Source organism: Telopea speciosissima, chromosome 1, assembly GCF_018873765.1.
Source record: "Telopea speciosissima isolate NSW1024214 ecotype Mountain lineage chromosome 1, Tspe_v1, whole genome shotgun sequence".
NCBI lineage: Eukaryota > Viridiplantae > Streptophyta > Magnoliopsida > Proteales > Proteaceae > Telopea > Telopea speciosissima.
In genome coordinates, this window is record NC_057916.1 from 65844097 (window position 1) to 65868688 (window position 24592).

The window sequence follows — 24592 nt, forward strand, 5'->3', positions numbered from 1 at the left end:
TATATCAACCACCATGTCCTGCTATTGAAGGACTTGAAACTGCAATCATGTTGGAGACTTCATTTTGTGAACAATTCTACAACTAATAGGCAAATCACCACATATGCAGTTCTCTCGTGCCTCCAAAACAAGCTAAACTTAAGTCAGCTTTTAACTCCTTCGTTTCCTCTTCTTCTCGTCCTTCTCAGCTGCATTCTTCAACTGCAACAACAAAGACAATTATTCAAACTTCTAGCAGGTAAATGGGAACAAGCAAGGAAGAATTCACCCACCATGATTATGAGAATTCGAACGAAGACCGCAGCAAAATCAGTGAAAAGTGTCAACGAGTGTTTAACATAATCAAGATCCCCAAGGTGCGCCCTCTCAATTATCTCTTGGGTGTCCACCACAATGTACCCGACAAAGAGTAACAGTCCAAAATATAGCTGCAGAAAATTTTTGAAAGCAACAAAGCAAAATTGTTGAGAGTCCTGATCCTTCAACCATTCCTGGACAGGGAAAAGGCTTCATGATTAGAATGTAATCTTACCTCAAACCCAAAGAGTGCGGTGGAGCCTCCAAAGATGGAGGATGCAAAATGCAACCAAAAGAGGATGGAAAGGCCAGAGGACAACAGGCCTCCCAAGTAAAGATACTCTCTACGCTTTGCCAACATTGCAGCTGCAGAAAAACACCCAAAGGCGATAGCAGTCCCAACAAAGCCGCTAATCAGGATGCTGCAATCACAAATATATTAATAATCCATGTAACTAATCCAATGTCAAGATCTATTGAAATTCCAAGATAAATGGTCTCCCTTGTCTTTAGACTCCACGGAAGAGAATGCATGGAATAGTTTGCAGATAAAACAAGGATCAGATCAATACGACACTGATCTCTAGGTTCTTTTGGTCTTGTGGTGATAAATCTCTAGTACCTACAGTTAATCGGGGAACTATATGCAATTCAAGGAAATCAGGAGGGCTAAATTTCAAACTATCTTCCCACATGAATTCAACTTTTCTTGCCAAAAAAACTTGGGAATAACTCTCTCCAGATAACAGTCTCTGGGGCCGTCTCATGAAGATATTACTTTCCACACTCTGCTTTGCAATGGATTGTTCATACGTATTGGTCATGGTCATACTGTAAATCCATTGACTGATCCTTCCAAATCTACGGTTGCTGATTTCATAGATCATGGTTCTTATATGTGGAAGGTGGATCTTCTTAGATACTGGTGGCCTGATACTATGGTGAATTCAATCTTATCTATCCCGATCTTTTTCTCCCAAAGAGATGACACTATTATTTAGAGTCTCACATCTAATGTTCTGTGTCTCTTCTATTTGGAAGCTTCTTCTTGATTGAGTTTCCCTCGCTTTGGAGGAGAATGGACTTTCAGCTGATTTGGGTCGGTTATTGCAGTAGGAGGAATGCTTCTTCAAGAAAAAATCCAATCGCAACTTTGGGGGACTCCAATACAGCTTTTTCCATCATTTCATGAAGGCAAGACAGAGCTTCGACGCCATCTTCACTCTCTTTTCCTGAGGGTAATCTGTTGGAAGGTCCAGGAGCCATCAAGCATGAGATCCCTATCTCATTTCCAGAATTTATTTTCCCCTGCTTTAATGGGGCAGATTTCTGAAATCCCTTCTCACATCAGTTTTGGTAGGATATCTTTGTAGCAGAGGTGTTCTTTAGCTGCTTTTCCATCTGATGAAGAAATTATGGCTGCCATTAATTCTCATAAAGTGCAGAAATCTCCAGGGCCTGATGGATTTAGTATGGGTTTCTACAAAGCAGCTTGGTCCATTATTAAGATGATTTGGTCAGAGCTCTAAAAAGTTTTTTTTTCCAATCCCAGCCAAATTGAAAGCATAAATCAGTCTTTCATAAGTCTCATTCCCAAGCATGGGGGTGCTTCAAAGGTCAGTGATTACAAACCCATCTCCCTGAGTAATCTCCTCTATAAGTTTATTGCAAAGATGCTAGTCAATAGATTAAAATCTATTCGCATTGTAACAACCAGTCTGCTTTTATTACTAGTAGATGCATCTCTGATAACATCTTACTTTGAAATGAGATTGCTCATGGGTTTGGTAGAGAATGAATTTTCCTCCCTCTTTCATCCATTGGGTTCACTTGTGCCTATCTACCGTTCGGAAGTCTGTGTTAGTGAATGGATCTCTTGTGGGTTTCTTTGCACCTATGAGGGGTATTAGGCAAGGCTGCCCTCAATCGCCTCTCCTTTTCTCCTTGGTGATGGAAGGTCTCTCTTCCACCTTGATATGCAAAACTAGAGCAAAAGCAGTTGGACTTCTCCCTAAGTGCAAAGAGATGCTGCTAACTCACCTTGCTTATGCTGATGATATATTCATTTTCTCAAGGGCCTCTGCTCTCTCTATTTCTGCTGTCATGAATGCCCTGAATCTCTTTGACAATAGGTCAGGATTGAGTGTAAACCCTCGAGATTTTCATCACTGGTATGTCTGACAATGTCCAGGAGCATCTCAAGGATCTAGTGGGGTGTGATATTGGTAAGCTGCCCATTTCTTATCTTGGTCTTCCCTTGATCTCCTCAAGGCTTTCGATGCATCACTGTACTCCTATCTTAGGCAGGCTTAAGAAACGGCTTCAATTGTGGAAGAGTAGACTACTTTCTTTACAAGGAGATTGGAACTGATTCGAGCAGTTACACACACACACACACACACACACACACACACACACACATATATATATATATATATAAGTATTACATACGCACTTCCGTGTCCAGTTCTTCCAGTTGTAAGGAAGCCAGTGAGTGAGGGAGGTTTCTTTCGAGACAGTAAACCTGGCTCAACTAAGTGAAAGTTTGGAACCTCGGTTGATCTCAGATTTCCAGTGAAGCGAAATAAAAACCAGAATAGAAACAAAGAAGAAAATAGCAAATAGAGAAGATGGATAGATACAAGGGGGGGCAGGGATGGGTCTCTCACCCACAGCCTCTCATAGCCATTAATGACTTTAACCAAGCTCATTCTTGTTCTCAACTCAACCGTGGGCTGCATTCAGCCTTGTTCTTTATTTAAATAGTAATTGATTACAATCATAGTATTCTAGAAATAAAATAAAATCCTAATAGCAATCTAATTAACTAACAAATAAAGAATCCTAAAAATAGAAACTACCAATTACAAAAAAACAACTCTTTCTTGCATGGAAAAGAAACTAATTACAAATAAAACCAAACCCATTAATTGGCAAAATAAACTAAAATGGAATACTAAGTACCCCATGCAAAGACAAACCGAGTTCCTAAATTGTCTCTTGACAGCTCAATCTCTTGGGATAAAAATCTCCACGCAATTAACCTTCAAACCATCCTCCATACAGCTGGCCATGGGGCCACCAGATCTGGAAAAATCTGGGAAACTACTCTATTAAACTGCTGGCCGATACTCTATCCAAATCTGAAAACTGGAAATTATAATCCCCACACAATCTGGACTGGGCTGCCTTATGAGATGCTCCAACGAACCGACAAAAACCCACCACATAAACAGACCAGGCTGTCTCCCACAGCAGTTGAATCCCACAATGATACTAGGCTGGTTTTGGGGCCTTTTTCCTGTGGCTACACATGGACATTTGATCTACATCAGGGCTTCAGTTTGTCTCCCAAAAAAAGAAGGGGGGCTTGGCTTGAGAAGAGTGAAAGAGGTGAATATTGTTGAGCTCTTAAAACTTCTTTGGAGGATTGCTGAGAGGAAAGAGTTTATGAGTGAAGTAGATCTAATAGAAGTACCTTAAAGCTGACTCTATTTGGATGGTCTCCTGTGCCTCTGATGCTAGTTGGACTTGGAGAAAGATTATCAAGCTCAGATTTTTGGCTCTTGATGCAATAAATGCAGGATAGATGATGGTTCTTCTACATAGTTGATACTGGCATCCCAGTGGTGTTCTAATCAGAGTGTTTGGTGAGAGAGTCAGATCTGATGTAGGGTCCGATAGAATGTCTTGGGTGTCATCCAGTATCTCTGAAGATTCATGGAATCCGGGCCCCCCTGCCTCTGCGCATCTTGCTTTAGTTTGGGATCAATTGCAATTCATCTCCAAACAGCCTGCAGGTAGTGGGGATATGGTTAAATGGGTGTTGACTCCTTCCAAGTACTGGTTAAATTCAAAGGCAACTTAGCCCCTTGGTGGAAAATAGTTTGGTTTAAGCACCATATCCCGAGACAAAGCTTTATCAACTGGTGTGCCTCGACTCGTTCCTTGCCTACCCAAGACTTCCTTGGGCATAGGAATATTCTAATTTAACTTTGGAGCTCTATTGACTTTGAAGTTAAAACCAAGGTCAATCACGTTAAAGATTCCACTTCAGACAGTGCTAGGAACTGTCACATTGTCTCCTCTAGGGTCTACACATTAGACTACATTAAGTAGTTTTGTTGTTCTTTTATTTTTTTTCTTCCCTTTGTGGGCTTGTATTTTTTTCGCTCTTCTTTTAATAAAGTTTATTTTCAGCCAAAAAAAAACCTCTTGCGGCTTTAATCTTCCTTCCATTTGTCCCCTTTGCTCATTGAACTTTGAAGACCCAGAACATTTCTTGCGATGTCGATTTGCAAAAGTCGTTTGGGATCTTACCGGTTTTAGACACCTCTCCAATACAGCCACCATTCAATTATGGATAACTTCTAATCTTGCTCTTCAAATTGATACAAAAAACTCAAAAGATGGAACCTCACTCTTATGGTTCGTATTTTTTGGAATATTTGGATTACATTTAATAGCGCTTTATTCAGAGAGGAATTCCATAGTCCTCATTCTATTGCTTTTATAAGCCATCAGTTCGCTGCTGAATATTTTCTTAAAGACAGAAATCCAAGTCCAAGAGATCATACTATCTACATTACATAGACTCGACCTCCTTCACAATTTCTAAAGATTAATGTGGATGGTTCTTGCCTGGGTTCATTTGGCCCTGCAGGTATTGGCGGAGTGATGTGGATCCGGAGTTCGAAAACCCTATTCGGATCGCCTATGGGCCCACTCGAATAATAGATAACTCAATCCAAGGTGCAATGGCACAATTGTACATAGCCAGAATTTTGGTAGGTAATGAAGATGGGACCTAATAGTAATTAAATTTATTGTGTAGGAATGAACTTGGAAGCAAAGTTGAAACATGGGACATGAGGAAATAAGTGATAAAGGAAGGGGTATTTTAGGAAACTCAGCAAATAAAATAAGTAAAACCAAAATCGTGGGCTGGAGAGTCTTCAACCTTGTGCTCAACACTCATGGTGGAAACAGTGGGAGATCGAGAGAAATAACTCCATGGCAGACGCACAACTGAATCTGCTAGTTTGAGGCTATGATCGAAACCCCAAGCTCTCTTGAATGCACACCATTAGCCGCCCAAACACTACAAAAGTGAGAGGTATTTGATGTCTGAAACAAACACTGGCAGAGAAGGGCAAACGTGATCTAAAGAGTGGTTCTGCAACTCACTCATACAGCAAGGTTTGGGAAGGGGATCCACAGGTAATGTCTCCCTAGAGTAAGGTTTCCCTTACCCCAAACTGTCTCGGTAATAAGGGCTGAATCGATGGAACTCAAACTAATTGTAAGGGCTGTTACTATTGCCCAGAAACGAAAAGAAGAAGAAGAATGAAAGAGAGATCACACAGATGAGAGGGGGGGTATCACTAGGAGAAGAACCAGAAAAGAAGAAGGAGGAGGGGAAGGGAGCTCGCACAAGCACCACAAGCCATACAGGCACAACCTACTTGGTTTTCAATTCATTCATTCAAATCTGATGCTCCGTTGCTTACAAGATAGTATTTAAAGAAAATAAACTTGCAAAATATATAGATGGGCTTCTCACATCATAAGTTCCCTTAATATTCTTGCAAGAAAAATCTTTAACAAACACTATTGAAGTCTTGTTTAGGCAAGGTTCTGTCAAACACTAGCATAGGTCAACAATGATACAATTCTTAACATTGTCCTTCTCTATATTTTTAAATGTTCTTAACATTGTCCTTCTCTATGTTTTTAAATGTTATGCCTAACACAGGATCTATTCCATTGTCCATTCTCTCTAGTGAGCAATGATTACATGCATTAGATGGACCTTGGGTTCCCACCATCATGAAATTATATGATGACATTGATGCCTTTATATGAGCTCATTTCACCTTGCCATGGCTTGACCCTAATGAATACAAGTGTGAAATAATAATTAAAAAAACATATCATTCAAGCCATACTTGAACATGATCTGTTCTGTAGTCTATGTTTAATTTCATTCAGATAAATGAGTTGAGCCAAGAAGCTGTGTTAGATATGGTTTAAGGAAAGTAAAGTGTATACAGGGTTGTAGGCTTTCCCTGCAAGGGCCTGGGAGATGGTTGAAGTAAAAGGAAAGTTACAAGGTAACAGACCCAAAATACCCACCACTGACATCTGTCCTTTGTAGCAATGAACACAACTCACCAACCAAATTTATAGATATTATCACCTAACATCAATATACAACGATTCACAACCCCAACTACTAAAGAGCGTCTAGCCTATCTAAGCATCCTAGTTTCTCTCCACTGAATCACTACTCATAGGTCCAAAAAAAAATGTAAACATGCTCATGTACTAAGACGAAGTGTGGATCCGAGAAAAGCATAAACATCTCCAATAAATGAACAACAGATCTTTTGAAAATTATTTCTAATATAATAATAGAGTCCTCATACAATAAGTACATCCTAATAGATAAACGCATTTGCGATTATTTATAACAAATAAATGCATGCTAACAAATAAACACAGATGCATGAAATAAAAATCAGAGTCCTTGTACAATAAGACTTCTAACAGATGAACACATGCTAACAGATGAACACATGCTAACAGATAAACACAGATGCGTGAAATGAACATCAGAGTCCTTGAATATTAAGACAATTGACCTAGTTGAGGCACATACAAATACAAGAACCAAGAACCAAAACTGTGCTCTGATATCAGTCAAGGGCGTTGATCTCTGCAATGTTGTATCCGCAAGATAGAAAAGATAAAAAGATGAGACAAGAAACTATAAACTTAGGGTTTTATCCAATGACATCTGTGTGGGAGATGGTTTAAGTAAAAGGAAAGTTACAAGGTAACAGACCCAAAATACCCATTAAGCTAGATTTCAGGACAGTGAGGACACTATGAGATGTACCTTTATTGGATATGATAACAAAGATTACCCTCCCATCTCTCACCGGAGCCCAAAAACCCTAAGTTTATACTTTCTTGTCTCATCTTCTTTTTATCTTTTCTATCTTGCGGATACGACATTGCAAAGATCAACACCCTTCACTGATATCATAGCACGGTTTTGGTTTTTGGATCTTGTATTTGTGTGCCTCAACCAGGTCAGTTGTCTTAATATTCAAGGACTCTGATGTTCATTTCACGCGTTTGTGTTTATCTGTTAGCATGTGTTCATATGTTAGAAGTCTTAATGTACAAGGACACTGATTTTTATTGAACGCATTTGTGTTTATCTGTTAGCATGCGTTTATCTGTTATAAATAATCGCAAATATGTTTATTTATTAGGATGTACTTATTGTATGAGGTTTCTATTGTTATATTAGAAATAATTTTCAAAAGATGTGTTGTTCATTTATTGGAGATGTTTATGCTTTTCTCGGATCCACACTTCGTCTTAGTACATGAGCATGTGTACATTTTTTTTGTGGACCTGTAAGTAGTGATTCAATGGAGAGAAACTAGGATGCTTAGATAGGCTAGATGCTCTTCACTAGCTGGGTTTGTGAATCGTTGTATATTGATGTTAGGTGATAATATCTGTAAATTTGGGTGGTGAGTTATGCTCATTGCTACAAAGGACAGATGTCATTGGTGGGTATTTTGGGTCTGTTACCTTGTAACTTTCCTTTTACTTCAACCATCTCCCACACAGATGTCATTGGTTGGTCGATTATTAAAATTTTCTTGTTTGGGTTCTTGAGGTTGGTTCTGAAATACATAAGGCCCTTGCAGGGAAAGCCTACAACCCTGAATTTATTTAATTGAACCAAGGTCTAACAGTATGTAACTGCTGGGATTCGAGCCCAGGTCTCCACTTTACTTTCCTTCAACCATATCTAACACAGCTTCTTGGCTCAGCTCATTTATCTGAATGAAATACAGATCATGTTCAAGTATGGCTTGAATGATGTGTTTTTTTAATTATTATTTGAAACTTGTAATCATTAGGTCAAGCCATGGCAAGGTGAAATGAGCTCATATAAGGGCATCAATGTCATCATATAATCTCATGATGGTGGCAACCCAAGGTCCACCTAATGTATGTAATCATTGCTCACTAGAGAGAATGGACAATGGAATAGATTCTGTGTTAGGCAGAACAATTAAAAATATAGAGAAGGATAATATTAAGAATTGCATCATTGTTGACCATAGTTGTCAAGGCATCGCCTAGGCGACGGCGACGCCTTGGCGTCCAGGCGCCTTTCTCTTGCCTTGACTTTTGGTGTCGCTTTAGTCGCCTTGTTGGTGTCGACTTGATTTTTAATCCTTTCCATCGCCTTGGTTCACCTAGGCGCCTTAACAACTATGTTGTTGACCTATGCTAGTGTTTGACAGAAGCTTGCCTAAACAAGACTTCAATAGTGTTTGTCAAAGATATTTCTTATATTTCTTGCAAGAATATTAAGGGAACTTATGATGTGAGAAGTCCATCTATATATTTTGAATGTTGTAACCTAGTATCATGCACCAATGTCCAACTGTTGAACTTCTTCGTACATGGGGAGAGCTAGTGGATGATCCCTTCTATTAAATCTGTGGTGTATTAACCATCAAAGTTTGTTGCCATATTTTATTATTTCTTGCTCTATAGAGTTGTAACCATTATAAGTATGTACATTCTGCAATGCTATATTTATTGTTTTTTATAACCAATGGATCGGTATGGACAAGGGTATAAATGTAAAATAAATCTAGTATTTTTGTAGAAAACATGATCGGTTCAGACAGCTACGGACTGATCCGGATCAGTATAGACAAAAACCGATATGAATACTAATTACTAAAACCCTGGGTGCTACATGGAGATAGCGCTCATCAACAACTGACTCAATCATCTCATGAATGGTGACAAGCCTAAATTAAGTCCGACACCCACTGAGGCTCAAAAGAAAGCCCAAGAAAAATGGAAGCATGATAAAAAAAAAAGTATCTAGGTCCTTTCTACTCCTTCTCAACCTCTAGGCCTCGTTTTGTAAATATTTCTTCCGGTAACTACGGCTTTGTTCCTATTATTATTAAAAAAAAACACTTCCAAAGGAAAGGACCTATGCCATTCAAATCAAGACCCTTGCAGTACCGTATGGAACCCGACTCTCATTCAAATGGGTACATAATGAACTAGGGATGAACATCAGAAATAACATTAAACATTTGGCGAGAGATGTTTTCCCATTAGGGGCGGGTTTGGGCTGAGGACATGAGAGGCATTGCCAAGGGTCAGCACTTTTCCCTGTCACAGATAGCAACATTCATGTTTTGACCCCTCTTGACATGATACAATAGCCCTTTAAAAGACCCAGAATTTCTAAGAGTACGTTTTGATCAATAACTGAAAAGATCAAGATTAAAATCCACCAGAAAAAAATAAATGAGTGCTAAGGATGTTAATAACTAAACCAAACAAGGATATTGATTACAGGCAATAGACAAGAAACGTACCTTGGATCCATATCAATAACCAAGTCAATCAGAGGACCTATTGAAGCTCCTTCAAAAGTGGCCGCTGCCATTAAGAGAGCTACCCTCTTCCTCTGCAAGTCAAGAAGGATAACCAATTCAAAATGAAGATAAACCATGAGCGAAAATAAGAGATGAGTAACAAGGAATCAAATAGAAACCGCAACGGAAGAAAAAACAAATCGAATTACCTCTTCATATGGAGGAGTGGAAAGTAGCCATACAATGCTTCCCATGCATGCCAAAGTAGTAAATAAGCCACCGATGTTCCATAAAAGATGCAGATAGACTCCTACAGCCGAAGCTATTAGAGCGCATCCTAGTGAGAGATAAACCTGAAGAAGCAAAGAATAAGTAACCAAAACAAACTCTAGACATTAAACCTCTTCCCCAAGCAACCCCTACTCAACACCCAAGTTAACAAACTTCCCCAAATTAACATGAATAAAAAATCCTCCCAGCGCAACTAAGCAGAACCAAACACAAAAAAAAAAATGCAAAACAACAAAGAATGGAAAGCCCAGAGAAATAATTCAACTACAACAACGATTTGACTTTTTTTTTTTCTCCCTTATACTGTTAGGCAACAAGCTATTCAAACCAAACGAAAACAATAAGCATGAAACTGAATCAAATTACGCCAATTCAGCAGAAAATTTCCCAAACAATGTAAAGGGTAGCCAAATACGAAAACAGATCCAAATATTCCAGGAAGAAAATTACCAGTTTGAGATGATTCTGAACGACAGGAGAAATCTGCCTGAAATTCTTAAGAGATTCATATCTCCATCCGCTTCGAAAGGTCGATTGAGACTGAAAAAACGACGAGAACGTTTCCATTCTTCAAGGATCGAGACGAAATTTACAAGAACAAGATCTCAGGAATGCTTAGAAGACCAGCCAAGAAGAAATCCGTGAAACCAACACTACGAATAAAACGACAGGAAAGAAAGCCCCAGCGCTGTTATATATGATTATTTTTAACTTCAGATGTGGACGGTAGACCTCGTTTTTTGGAAGTTTCTGTATATCGTATAATTTATAGTTTATTAGATAGATAGATTTCCTAGGCTGAAATATTTTATTTACTATATTGTCCTTTTGTTTTACCACCATACTCTGTCGGAGAATACGGTAATTTACTAAACCAACAGGTTAGTTTGGGAAAGAGAATATGCTCTCGAAAGCTCGAGGAAGCACGAGACTGGGTAGAGACTAGACAGTCCAATGTATCGCCGCATCCACGTGGACTACACTTCATAGTCGTGGCCGTTGTTCATGGAAAATTGGGGTGCTAAGTTTGGTCGCGTCCGCCTGAACCCGGCCTAGGTTGAGATACCCTAACTCTGAGGGCGGGTCAAGGTTGAAAATTTCTGATCATGAGTTAGGGTTGAGGTCTCAAGCTTAATCCCGATCTTGTTTTAAGTTATATTATAAATTAGGAAAAATTTCACGGACACCCCCTAAAAGTATCCAATATAGCTGAAACTTACCATATTTTGGCAAAAAGGCACAGACTACCCTTATTTTATGAAGATATATGAACTTAGTCCACTCCGTTAGGCTTTTGGGGTTAAGTTGCTGTTAGATTTATCATAATGGCCAAATTACCCTTAGAAGGGATAAATTATCATAATACCCCTTAAGGGTAAAATCCTCTTTTACCCAATAAACAAAACAGTTCATCGTTTTACCAGCTAGGGCTGAAGGAAGAAGGCGATGGAACTCATCTCCATAGCTAGGCTGTAGATGGTGACCTCCGCCATTGCTGAACCCATCTCCAAGCTTGGAAGACAAAGAAGAAAAAACCCCCTCTCTGCTTGTCACATCTGACCTCTCTTCTCTCCTTTCTCCCGTTGCTGTGGGCGACACCAACGGTGACGACGAAGACCCTTTCAACTCTTCCAGGACTGTTCTTCTGCTACTTGTTTGAGGAATCGCAGTGTGGAGTTTTGAGGTTGGTGGGTTTTGACAAATTTTCCCTATTTGTCCTCTTCATTTCACTAAACATGGAGTAGAAACCCAACGTTTCCATTTCCGATCTCCATCTCCATCATCTAGCATAGGAAGTGGTTTTGCCCATCCGAGAATGAAATTAGGTACCTTTTTCTCTGGAAAATCGAGGGTTTCAAAGAGTAGAATACCACCAGTTGATCTGGAACCGTATGTGATTATGTAAGGAGGGCAAATCTGTGAACAATTTCTCGAATTGGGTTCGCAACCACTGCATCTCGATTGAACGTCAGAGCTGTGAAGCCAATTGCATATCGGATTTTTGCAGCCTACAATCTTGACGGAAGAAAACAATTTGGGGATGAAAGTTGGGATACGTGAGGGGTTTTGGTTTACGAAAGAACAGTACATGCAAGTATAACGGTGGGTACAGGGGAATCAGACCATATCACTACCTTTGTCCATTATAAAGGGGACGGTCTGAGGTGGAGTACCGAAGCTGAGGGAAATGGAGTATCCTCCATAGCTGTGAGGGAAAAGAGGGGTTTTAGAGAGAACAGAGATTTGAGGGTTCTTTAGGTGTTTGGCTTTGATTAAAGAGTCGGAAGCCAGGTGGGTGAGCTTCTGCCATGGATCTGCAGAGGGGTTCTTGTTGAATTGTGAAAGAGAGAAAGAGAGATATATCCAATTTTTTGAACCTTCAATGTATAGATTAAACATCAGCTTAAATGAATTTCGATGGTTCCCCTTCTAAAAAAAAAAAACCTTCAAGAGATTCGTCGAGAGCTGCTTCTCTGCTTTCTCTTCTCCAAATACCCTTGCTAGATTTTCTAGGTTTGAGAGGGATTGTGTGAGAATTACCATAGCAGCAACGGGGGAAAAATTGCAATGGCTGATTAGCCATGGCAGTGGGGTGGGGGTGGGGGAAAAAATTACAGCGGCGGTGAGTTACTGGAAAACAGAGGAGGTGGGTCCTGAGACTTCTGGCCGGAGAGAAGGGGAGTAAGAGAGAGAGAGAGAGAGAGAGTTGTAGATGCAATCCTCGACATTGTTTAGGTGCAGAACAGTTTCAGTCGTCGCACGAAGACGGGGTTGCAGGGGAGCAAGAGAAGGAGGGTTGGAGGGGGTGGCGGTGGTGGTGGTGGCGGCGGCGGAAGAAACAGCAGAAGGAGAAGGAGAAGAACAAGGGGAGAAAAAAAGAATAAAAAAAAGTCATTAATTCATCATTAACGGTATTTTAAACTTTGGATGATACTAGGAGGGTAAAATCAACATTTTATCTTGGGGGTTCCTTTGCTTAACATTAGGGGGAAGTTTGATATTTTGCCAAAATATAGTAAGTTTCAGCTATATTGGATACTTTTAGGGGGTGTCTGTGAAATTTTCCCTATAAATTATATATATTATAAACTTTAAATGTTATACATATATATATATATATTTTTTTGGAATTGGGAGCTTTCTATATCTTACTTTTTTAGGGAGGGGGAATGGGGATGCAAGTTTGGCCCTATCGGCCCGAACCCGCCCTGAGCCTGAACAGGGTCTAGGCTGAGATATTTGGCCCTGAGGGCAGGTCAGGGCTGGAAATTTCTAGCCCTGAGTTAGGGTCGGGTCGGGCCAGGGTTGAGGCTTTGGGCTAATCCTGGCCCAGCCCGGCCCCACCCTATTTTAAGTTATACTACAAAATATGTATTGATATAATGTATATATTATAAACTTTAAATGTCACCCACATTTTGTTATATAATATATTATAATAGAAGATAATAAGTGACATAATACATTTTATTATAGTGTTATTTTACGTAAAATTAATAATTTTCACCCCAGCCCATTCCAACCCATGCATTTCCTTCCCTCTTCTCTGGATCCGGGCCAATTAGGGTCAGCCCGGCCCGACCCTAAGGACAGGTCAAGGTTGTATTTTTCAGGCTTTAAGTCAGGGTTGGGCTAGGCTTGGGCTCAGTTAAGGGGACTTAGGGTTGGGCGGGTTTTTTAAAGCCCTAGCCCAACCCTAATGGAAATTATAAGTCGGTGGATAGGTTTTTCTTTCAACCCCCGATTACTCGTGGTGTATGAATTGAAGGCTAAATGGTCGTGGTGGATTTAGTCCCTCTAACCAGTTCACAGAGAATCGATCCATTTACCTCATGGGGGGGTATGCACTCTAACCGACAAGCCATCAACAAACTGACCAAACAGTGTTTGGGGTTCACAGTTCATCATTGAAGGAGCTACACTAAACGTGTAGTAATGGCAAGCTATTATGGTCCTAAAGGAAATAGGTCATCAAATTTATTTATGCATATAGATTGGCCATTAAGTTCTCCGACTTCTCCCCTTATCTAATAGATTCATCTCAAAAAGAATTCGCCAAAGTGGCCAGAATAAAACTATAAAAATCTAAGGCATACAAGAGGATGGATCAACGCCTTAAAAAAATGCAAAGACCCATGCCGATATGAGCAGGTATTCGATTGAATTTGATCCTGAATTTGACATATGGCTAATGCAACCTTGGACTTATCTATTCAAAGGTCAAATTGCCACATCATCCCACTGTCTTTAAAATTTGATGAACCACCTTAATAAACTCATCTAGATTGTCCGTTCTAATAACCTTTACTCTCATATTAACTATAGAATGACCTAAATACACTCCTTAACATCAATAAGTAAATGAGAAGTTACCAGTTGAGGGACAACCCGAAGCTTTTACGGCTGTAGCAGGAACTTTTGCCACATGGATGGATCATTTGGTTTATGACCATTGTATAGATGGGGATTCTTTTGGATGGATAATCCATATTCTTCAAAAAGTCTCAAATAAGGAATTCAGTTGGTGACTTGGATTTGGAGATGGGACCATTGAGCATTTCTAACAAAATACCATTGTTTACTATCTTTTATTTTGAAGAACAATGCCATCCTATCTTCACCAAAATGATTCAAAATCATGGCGGCCTGAAAAAGTGTTGGCGAATCTTGACTACCCTATTCTTTTACATAGGAAACCCAAGGGATGAGGATGGTATCCATAATTCTCCTTTCTATGTTACCAGTCCAGCTGCTTCCTTTTGAGGATGGAACCATGCACACTTTTTAATGTAAAATTTGACTTCAAACTAGAAAAACGCAACAGGATCAATATAATAAAAGGAATAACATCAAATAACTGAAACTCTTTTTTATTGATATTTTTTGTTTACATAATGAAGAAGAACATCAAAGGATATGAAAGAAGAAGAAGAAAGGGATATAGAAAGGGGAATAGAAGGGGGGAATAGGATCAGATATCTTAGACCATCATCCTCTCACCTAGGACTTCTCACTCAGGGCATATCACCATTGTCGCATCTCACAGCTTCATCAATAGCTCTTTATCTTCAATCTTATCCCTTTTCTATTCAGCCACGTACATGTATTTATAATTGTTAATGTGCTTTGGGTACTATTCATGTGAACAGTAACTTGAGATAAGAGTTGTTACGCAGGGTTATTTTGGGGGTGTTTACGTTATTTTGTGTTTTGCTTTACCTAATCTAATATAGTTGGTGGTAAGGGGGAGTTCAACTAATTTTGGTTGTTCTCCCTAAGGATTGCAGCCTATCTTCTTCTCTCTTCTTTTGTTAGACCTACACCCGAGATCCTAATACTATATTATTGTTCTTCTACCACGTAAATGGAGCTGAATTCTATGCTGGTGAGCTGTTTGCTTTGGTCGTCAAACCAACCCACAAGATATGTTGACAAATTCACGGGTTTGATTGTCAATGATCGATTCCTCAACTGGGATTGGGGAAAGTTCGTCAATGATGACTTCATGGACTACCCTCCTAGTACTAGTCCCAGGAGCAAGGAGTTTCGAAAAGAGCATCTGGTGTCCTGTCACATCGACACTTCGTGTCTTAGTGATGTAAGTGTCGAAGTTAAGAAACTCTTCTAGATTTCGGAAGACACAATGTGACAGTCGAGGAAATCACATTTTGGGTATGCTTCTAACCCTAAACCTCTCTTATTCGCTTTCCCTTGAAGTCTTTGAAGTGCGGGCCCAAGCCCGGAGCTTGTTTGAGGTTTAGAACGCCTTACTGCAGGGCTGGATTCTCATATGGATTCTCCCTTATGAGAATTTGACCAAGGATCCACCCTTGAGGTATTTACTCTTTATGGGGTTTGGTTGATGGGACCTAGTTACCTCGTGATCTGTGCAAGTGTGGGAGGTCCCCATGCAATGTAGATCCCATCTACAACCTACCCTTATAGGTTGAATCATGTGGGTGGGCCCATAAGGCCCAACCTATGTTAAAAATGGGTTTTTAGGTCTTAACTTAGGAATAATGGGTTTTGAGAATTTAGGGGCTAAGCCAAACAAGCCCTAGGGCTCCACTTACTATAAATAGAATATTAAGGCCATTCATTGGCCATTACTCAGCAACCTAATTAATTCGTTGGAGAGGAGGAGAGAAAGAAGGAAAGGAAGAGAGAAAGAAGGAAGGGAGGAGAGAAAGGAGGAGGAGAAGGTGGACGCTGCTGTCTTGGAGGTCCTCCATTGGAAGACCTCCATCTTTAAGGTAAGATCTTCACTCCCCTCTTCCCCCTCTTTGGTTTTGGGTTTGGGGAAATGATCTTGGGTGGTTTGGGCTTTGAGTTTCATTTGAAACTTGAAGGATGTTGGATTTCCTGATGCTGGATCCATTAATGGATCTATGCATCCTCCCTAGTATGACTTATGAGCCATGTATGGAGCTTAAGGCTTTATTCTCTCAAAATCTAGGTTTAGACCTTATGCAGGATCCAACCCATGGAACCCTTCAAACCCTTGATGGAAATAGGTCCTTGTGACCCTAGTAAGCCCTAGGACACCTCCCCTTAACCTCTGAGACTGTAAAGCACATTAAGGGTGAAAATCTGGGGGTAAAGGCCTTTGAAATTCGGACTTGAACCAGGTCGGATTCTCACCTAGATCCTCTCCCACGGAGATTCACCCGAGAATACGATATGGGCAGAATCCTACTTAATTTTCTACTTGTGGTGGATTTTCACCTGGATCTTCTCCCAAGAGGATCCACCTAAGGTTCCACCTCTGCTGTCAAGGCATAACCTTAGGGGCAGCATGTGGGGGACCTTAGGAAACCTCCCTTTCTTTATTTTAATGCTTCTTCACAACTCCTTAGGCTTCTATGCAACTTCGGAGATACGTATTTAAACGGCTTTCGGTGGCAAACCTTATAAACGAATTGTGAACTTATAAGTGAGTGGGGTTGGGATTTGACTTGATTTTAGGAATGTTTATATATATTGTATATGATTTGAATGCCAACTATCATGCATCTCTCATTATTGCATATTTACAACTATGATTGTGAACTGATTAGTGATGTGGTAGATTTTAGAAATGCTTGGTTTGGGATATGGTGTCGGGTATGTCGGCACCGGATCCCCCTGATATGTTATTTCTTGCCTATCATGTGTTGTGTTATGCTGGTACCCGGGTATTAGATGGTATGGGACGTCAATGTACCCGGGATACCTCTTGATGCGATAACATCATATAGCATTACTACGAGGTTTTGATCCCTTTTCTACGACCCTTACCCTTACCCTTACCAACAGGGGTTTAGATGTTGGGTAATCGAGGCTTTTTGTGTGCCTGAGGAGTGATTCGAGGCCAGGTCAGGGATGACCATTGGTTATCAGGGTTTGCCTCCAGGTGGCGAGTGGCTTCTACCGAAGCGAGCCCCATTGCAGCAGAGGTTGCATTTCGGTGATAAGATAAGTGATCCATGATGTTACCCGAGTTGTTACAATAGTAAGAACCTAATGACTTAGACATGATTGCTAGGTGGTTAACTGGTTAGTAATTTCATACATCATGGACTATATGTTATTGCTTGTGTGTTTCCCACACGCTCCTTTTTAGATATGACTGCAGATGATTGATTTGTGGCAAACCTGGAGGTTCACTCATCTAATTATGATTTTGTTGGCGTAGAGGACCCGGAGCCAGTGATAGAGGAACACGGCGACGGGTGTCCATGTGATGACTGTATCTATGAGGCATATTGATTCAAAGGCTTTATTTCAATTCTTTTAAGTTTATACCATTCATTGTATAAGCTATATTTGATAATTATGTAATGGTCATTTGATTTAACACTGGATTACTATATAACCTATCACTAGACATATGAACAATATGTAACTATTACTTAAACGCTTCCACAACTCTATTATTTCTTGGGAAATGTAATATTCTTTTGTTTTCGCATTCTAGTATTATTGTGCTGATGATATTAGCTTTTGATTGCAATTCGGAACACTGCATTCGAGATCCTGACATTTTGGGATGACATGTGTTGACCTAGTCATGCCCTATTTCTTATATTTTATCCCTTTTTGGGATGGGGGCGTGACATCTTCTCTTCTCCTCTCTTCTCTTTTCTTCTCTTTTCTTCTTTGTTCTTTCATTGTTATTGACATGGTATCAGAGCTAAGTTCTTAGGAATCGATTTAATCTCCTAGGACCTTCTCTATTACTCTCAGATTACACACAAGGTACTGCAACTTGAAGATCTCAGTTTTGAAGCTTTTTGTGGTCTCGGTTTGAAGGGGCTGCAGCACTCTATGTTACGTTTTTGTGGAATTATTTGAGACTAGTTCATGAACATATAAAAGAACTAGGTCTCATTATTTTGTGATTTATATCGATTCAGGATCAGAGATTGGGGTTCGATTGTCGTCCCTCTTTTGGAAGAAATTCAGGTTTCGCTTTCGGAAGGAAATTTTCAGGAAATTTCCTGAATCAATTTTTTTTTGTTGGAGGATCAATTTTTTATTATTTGTTGGCTGGTGATTTTTTGTGTATATTTTTGTGGTTCGATTTCTGCTCTTTGGTGGAATTGAAATCGTGATTTATGTTTTATTGATTGTGATGGGTGATTCAAACAAGAAATCAAAGGCGGTTGTTGCTGAGGTTGTGTCGGCTTCTTCCAATAGAATTACAAAGAAGAATCTAGAAGGCATAACCAACTTTCAACAGTGAAAGAAAATAGTTTGATTAGTTTTGACTGGACGTGATCAACAAAAACATCTTATAAGGGTCAAACCAAAAGATGATGAAGCATGGGAAGTTATAGATGCATGCATCCTGGGGCAGATGTTAACAGTATGCATTCCTAAATTGTTGACTTGGTGACCCTGGGACAGATGCTGAATAGTATGGATTCCTAAATTGTTGACTTGGTGACCCATATAGATCCTATGAAGGAGTTATGGGATTATCTTCATATGTTGTATTTCGGTCAAAATAATCTCTTGCATTTATGAGTTGCCACTGGAGTTTCATCGTGCAGACAGAAAGGGTCGTCCATTAATCCAATATTTTGCTAATTAAACAGATGTATGAAGACTTAAATGCATTACTGCCCATTAATTCTAATGTGCAAAAGATGCAGTGTTGCGTGTGAAAACCTTCGTTGCCCAGTTCGCCCACGGATGAGCCTACAAAAATCGAGTGAGTGCAAGAGAGCCGGTGTGGCTCCGGCCTAGGACTCTCTGACGCACAAGTCAGGTCTCCAATGCAACAGCTTAACAGCTAGTAAAAAGTGAGATGAGCATTTGAGCTCCATACATGAGTATTTATATAATGAGGTTAGGCAGTTGGAGGAGTCCTTGTATGGTAAGAGTCTTCTGTTGGTAGGGATCTACCGTGCGGGGCGGAGTGGTGAGTTATTTTTGGGGTCAGACTCTCACTAAGGTAAGAGTCCTTATTGGAGTGTGATTTGGTATCGTGACGAGATCGTGGCTCGATCCTTATCCAGCGATACTCAGGCGGTGCTGACGTGGCATCGTGATCCTCGGTGGGGCGTTATGGTAGCTTCTGTGGAGGAGGGCTCGACCTCGGTGCTTGGCCTCGGGTGGCTTTGGCCTCGGTGCTCGGCCTCCGATGAGGCCTCGGTATATGTGGCTGGGAGCTTCCCCGACCACGCTGAAGCTCAGTCTAATCATGGCGGCCGATCTTGGGCCGACATGTATGGACTCGACTCACGGCTCAGCTGGCTTGAGCCTCGGCCATGCTGAGGAGATCATTTACTCTCCTTGAATGAGTTATGGCATAGCGTACCGGGTGCTGGGCCTGGTCCTCGACAGACTGAGTGGTCGGCCTATATGCTCGGCCAGGTCAGAAATGAAGTGTTGCTTCCTTTCGGGTGAACGGTTCGGCCCTATCTGGGATGTGCTCAGCTAGGCTCAAGGCCTCGGTCTCAGCACATCCACATGGCGACCTCCGGTTGGTTGGGTGATTTATGACTCATCACAGGCCCCCCACTCATCAAGGGTTGGCTTGGCTTTGATGAGTAGAGCCTCTGTTAACTGCTTGTTTCTTCTCGAGGTTGAGTCTGAGCTCTTGTACTTCGTCAATTTAATGTTGTACGGACTGACAGTTGGGGTGTCAGTGCCACGTCACTCAGCGCCATAATGGTGCTCAGGAATTTGAATCATCTCCTGATCTGGACTGTTGAATCTTGCTGAATCCTTCTAGGCTGTCAGATCCTGTCTATCCAGAGGCTATAAATAGGCGACTCGCCTTCACTCATTCTTCACTATTTCAAATCTTCGGAGTACTCGGCTAGCTCAGAGTCCTCAGCTCTTCCAGTGCTCAGTGTGCTCAGCTTTTTAGTTCACGTTCGGCTTGTCTGCGAAGCTTCTCTAGCCAGTAAGTCTCCTTTACCCATTATGTCAGTTGGTAGTAGTCGCACGGTCGAAGTGTTCGCTAGAGCAGCCGAGGGTGCGAGTCTGAGCTGAGAGCTCCCTGCTCGCTCCCCCACCATATACCTTTTGGGCTCGACTTTGGACTAGCCCGTAGTAGCGGGGCCTCGTTAGGCCGACATGGCTGAGGCCCCCCTGCCCATGGATTTGGCCAGGAGGCCCAGCCAAATCACGAAGACCGAGCCGAGAGCTCGGGGTCGTCTTCCTCAAACGACGATGAGTCAGATGAGGAGAAATCTTCTCAAGAGGGGGTCGGCTCAGTCGATTCTTCCAATGACATTTTTGAGCCGGAGGAAGGTAGCGTCGGCACAGTCCCAAGCACAGTCACCAAAGCCGACCTCCTGCGCCTCAGAGCCACTTACGCCATTCTCGAGGAGATCAAGCTCCGAGCCCCCAATCCCGGGGAGATGGCCTGCTTTATTCGACCTGGCGAGGTGGCCCTGCCCGAGATTGCATTCAAGTATGCCTTCAGGCTTCCGGTGCTCGACCTGGTGGACCAAATTCTAGACCACTTCCACCTATCCCCAAGTATGTTGGTGTCAAACTCGTGGCTGACGTTGTACGATTTCCATGTCCTCTTCTGCGAGATGGGCCAAGCTGCGAGCGTGGCCCTTTTCTCTAGGCCTTATTTTCTGAAGAAGTCGTCGGAGAAGGGGTGGTACTATTTCACTCGCCGAACTGGGAAGGGGGCGAGCCTGATTAGCCATAAAATTTTGGTTGGGACACTGACCTCGAACGAGCATTGGAAGCCCTGGTTCTTCTTTGCTTCCATCCCGGACTGCCCTTTCCGAACCGAGTGGAAGGAGATCTACCTGGGCTATATCAATAGGGCTCTGCCTCTGAATGAGAACGAGATGATGTCGATCGATCTGATTTGTCAGTATCCGCCCTTCAACGTCCTCCAGCTTCAAGACTAAGGGTTTCTCCAAAGGTGGAACCTGACCCTTGGTAGTGTATCTGAGCTGAGCTTTTCGAGCTGTGTACTTGACATGTTTGCCATTTTTTGTATGTTTTCTTACGGGTCTTTCCTTTTTGCAATGGTCGGTCATGTTCCTCCTATTGATACAGCTTAGCTCAGGGTCGAGACTCTCGCGTAGCGAAAGAAGAAAGCCACTGACAAGAAGTCCTGAGGCGAGACCTCCAAGGCACTTAAGGGCAAGGCTGTGCTACCGAGCCCAGCGGACACTGTGGTCGGTCTAAAGGCGGAGAAGAGCAAGGACCCAGCGGGGTCACCAAGGAAGGAAAAAGGTCGAAAGGGCGAGAGGAGCCCGCCGAGGGACCCAAAGCGGTCCAAGATCTCCGTCAACCTTACGGGAGGTAACCTTCTTAGGTCACCTCACCCCCGGAGATAGCTCGACTGATCTTGGGGAGAGCCTCGGCCAGCAACTTTCCAGTTCGGTCGAGCTGGCACCTTTTTCCTGGGGACTTAGCCTTGACCTCTGTCGCGCACGCTAAGGAGTGGCTCGACGCAGCTCGGCTCCCTAAGGATAGGGAGATGTTGGAGGGGTTGTCTGATCCTGAGCTCCTCTCCTCGCTATTCTAGGACTTCAACATGGTAAGCTTCTGCTCAGCTCCTACTGATTGGTCCAACCTAATGGGCTCGGCTTGATTCTTGCTCAGATGTTGTAAGTACCGTGGTCCTCGAGACGAGGGTTCCTCAGCCTCTTGGCAACAAGGATTGGCTTCGATGAATAACGGTGTATCGTTCCGATATATCATCATGGGGATTGGGATCATGCTTTATAAAGAAATGGAGTCGCCACCTAGGGTTAAGGCTTAGGACCCAATGGGTGTAGCCCCATCTGGGGTTAACGAAAAGGACTACATGATTCCATATGGTCTGGTAAGAGATTCAGGGTAAGTAGTCAGGTTATGAGGGTGGGAAGGTGTTAGGCATCCACCTCGCCCGGATAAATCGGTCTTTCTACTAGATGCTGATTTTTGAATATTCTCCCTTAATAATATATCCTATACCAACATGTAAGGCTAAGTTATGATGCACTAATCATGACAAAGAAAGAAAAATCATTTACTATGTACACTAAAATGAGTTACTTTAATTGTCTACATTATGCCAAAAATAATGAGAGGGAAAGAGACAGATACCTGTCCAGAAATGCAAGAAATAAATGAAAGCGCACCGATGGAGAAATATGTGATGCCTCACGGCTCAGGTGGAGATGGACGATCGGCTTATCTCTCTCTTATAGGACAGAGTAAGGACTATATGAGATGGGTTTCGCTACTCAAACTTCGGGCAGAGTAACGGCTATATAAGGGATTCTTGTTATCTGTATACAGACAGAATAACGGCTGTGAATGGGGTTTTTCGTTATCCGTACACTGACGGGATAATATCCATGTCAAAGAACTCCACTCACTCACATACTAATGAGGGAAAGAAGGAGGAAAAGAGGGTGAAAATGGGGCAAAACAAGCCCTGGAGGGTCTCCTTACCAGAGAAAAGCTTGAGAAATGAGGGAGGGGGACCCTCCTATTTATAGGGAGGGGGGACCCTCACCCTTGGCCGGATAAACCCTCCACGGCGCCTTGGAGATGTCCATGGCGCCGTGGGGGACTTTTCCACGGCACCGTGGGTGACGTCAGCAAGCTGATGTCACACCCCTTCATGGCACCGTAAAAATCAAGTACATACCCCACGGTGCCGTGGGAAGGAGCCCACCCACGGCATCGTGGGGGCGCAGTACCACTTTTCCTTATTTTTTTGGGTTTTTGGCTCCCTTCTGACTCTTTAAAAAATTTAGCGGGACTGCCTTGGTGGGGGAGGGTGAGCAGTACCTCCTTTAGCGTTTAGTAAAAAGGTCTGATAAGCCATTTTAGGGATGTTTAGGGCAATTTGGTTCAGATGTAGGGACAAGAGTCCTTCTTGAGAGAGACACCGACGTCTATCCGTGTCTTGTTGTCATCATCGCCGGGGGGTGACAAAATTTAGCGTCTACAGATGTCTTTTTGTAGGGCTTTGCCAAGGTGGTGGAGACCATGCTTTAGTTTGAGCGACTTCTGACCGCGAACGCTTCTCTCAAGGTTCAGGTTGAGAAAGCCAACGAGGACGCTTGCGAGGCCGTCCTTGTGTGTCGTGAGACTGTTGGGAAGCTCAAAATCGTTGAGGCCGAGGTCGAGAGCCTTAAGGTGGCAGCGACAAAGAGCAAAGAGGAGATCCAGGCTTTGAGGGATCAGCTCGACCAAGCCAAGAAGAAGGCCAAGGGTGATCTGGAGGGCGCCCGAGCCACGGCGGTGAGCGAGTACCTCATATCGAAGGAGTACGCGGAGGTGTGCCACGACCTGAGGAAATATTCTTATGCTGAGGGTTACATGGCGGGCCGAGCTGACCTCCTGAAGGAGGTAAAGGCCGTTTACCCCACCCTCGACCTCTCTCAGTTTGACGATGACGTGGTCACCGTGGCTAAGGAGTTGGGCAAAGATGTTGGGGTGGAGGTGGACCAGATCGGCTTGATCGAGACCACCCCGAGGGACGAACTCACCCCTCTTGTCGAGGACGCCGCCGAGGACATAGCCGCTAAGGACCCTATCTCCAAGGACCCTGCTGCTACAGACCCCCTTGATACCACTGAGCTCTAGACTTTTTCTTTTTCTTTTGATGTGCATATCCCCATGCTCGGGGTTTTGACAGCTTCTTTCTTATTTTTATTTTTATTATTATTTTTTTGAATGTACTAGGCCGACTAGCACCTCCTTTTTCTAACCGTGCCGAGCTCCTCGGCTTTTAAGGAATGAAATATTTTTTCTTTCAAATTTGGCTAAGTGTATGAGCTCAGCAATTGTCTCTTTCCTTTTTGTTGACATTATTCTATTCGCCCGAGCGCCGAGGCTGAGCGGCTCCTTTGGCTGAGGTGAGGAACTCGGCTCAACCTGGGGGCTTGGCCATGCCTTCATCGGACTTGGGTGGTCAGCTCAGTCCTTCATTGGATTGGGGTCGGGATCTTCGTTCGACCTTATATCCTTGGGAAGTTTTGCTTTTGGTTTCTAGTGATCGGCTCGGGTCAATTGCCATACTGATGGATGTGCATCCGAGCCGCCCTTTGCAGTCGAGCTTAATGCCTTAGAAATTTTTGCTTGGTTGTAGGCTCTGTTCT

General features: G+C 42.4%; 1 protein-coding gene and 1 long non-coding RNA gene across 2 annotated transcripts; one reads left to right on the forward strand and one right to left on the reverse strand.

The window, feature by feature from the left end:
• Nucleotides 1–10675, reverse strand: LOC122672436 (bax inhibitor 1-like). The gene is made up of 6 exons (XM_043869913.1): nucleotides 10479–10675; nucleotides 9947–10090; nucleotides 9738–9829; nucleotides 533–719; nucleotides 273–428; nucleotides 1–201 (listed from the first exon to the last, which is right to left on the reverse strand). Exons 1-6 carry the CDS (start codon nucleotides 10593–10595, stop codon nucleotides 151–153), a joined length of 747 nt encoding a protein of 248 aa, XP_043725848.1. The 5' UTR covers nucleotides 10596–10675; the 3' UTR covers nucleotides 1–150.
• On the forward strand, nucleotides 634–24089 carry LOC122672459. Its single transcript, XR_006334435.1, has 4 exons — nucleotides 634–762; nucleotides 6824–6828; nucleotides 11019–11020; nucleotides 24078–24089. It is a non-coding gene; the product is annotated as an uncharacterized LOC122672459 (long non-coding RNA).
• Nucleotides 24090–24592: the final 503 nt, after the last annotated feature.

Excerpts from the sequence above, each read along its gene's own strand:
- LOC122672436 (XM_043869913.1), bottom strand. The coding sequence starts at position 10,595 with ATGGAAACGTTCTCGTCGTTTTTTCAGTCTCAATCGACCTTTCGAAGC. Across the intron at positions 9,830-9,946 it reads CCACTCCTCCATATGAAGAG|AGGAAGAGGGTAGCTCTCTT; the intron begins GTAATTCGATTT and ends CTTGACTTGCAG. Across the intron at positions 202-272 it reads TTCGAATTCTCATAATCATG|TTGAAGAATGCAGCTGAGAA; the intron begins GTGGGTGAATTC and ends TTGTTGTTGCAG.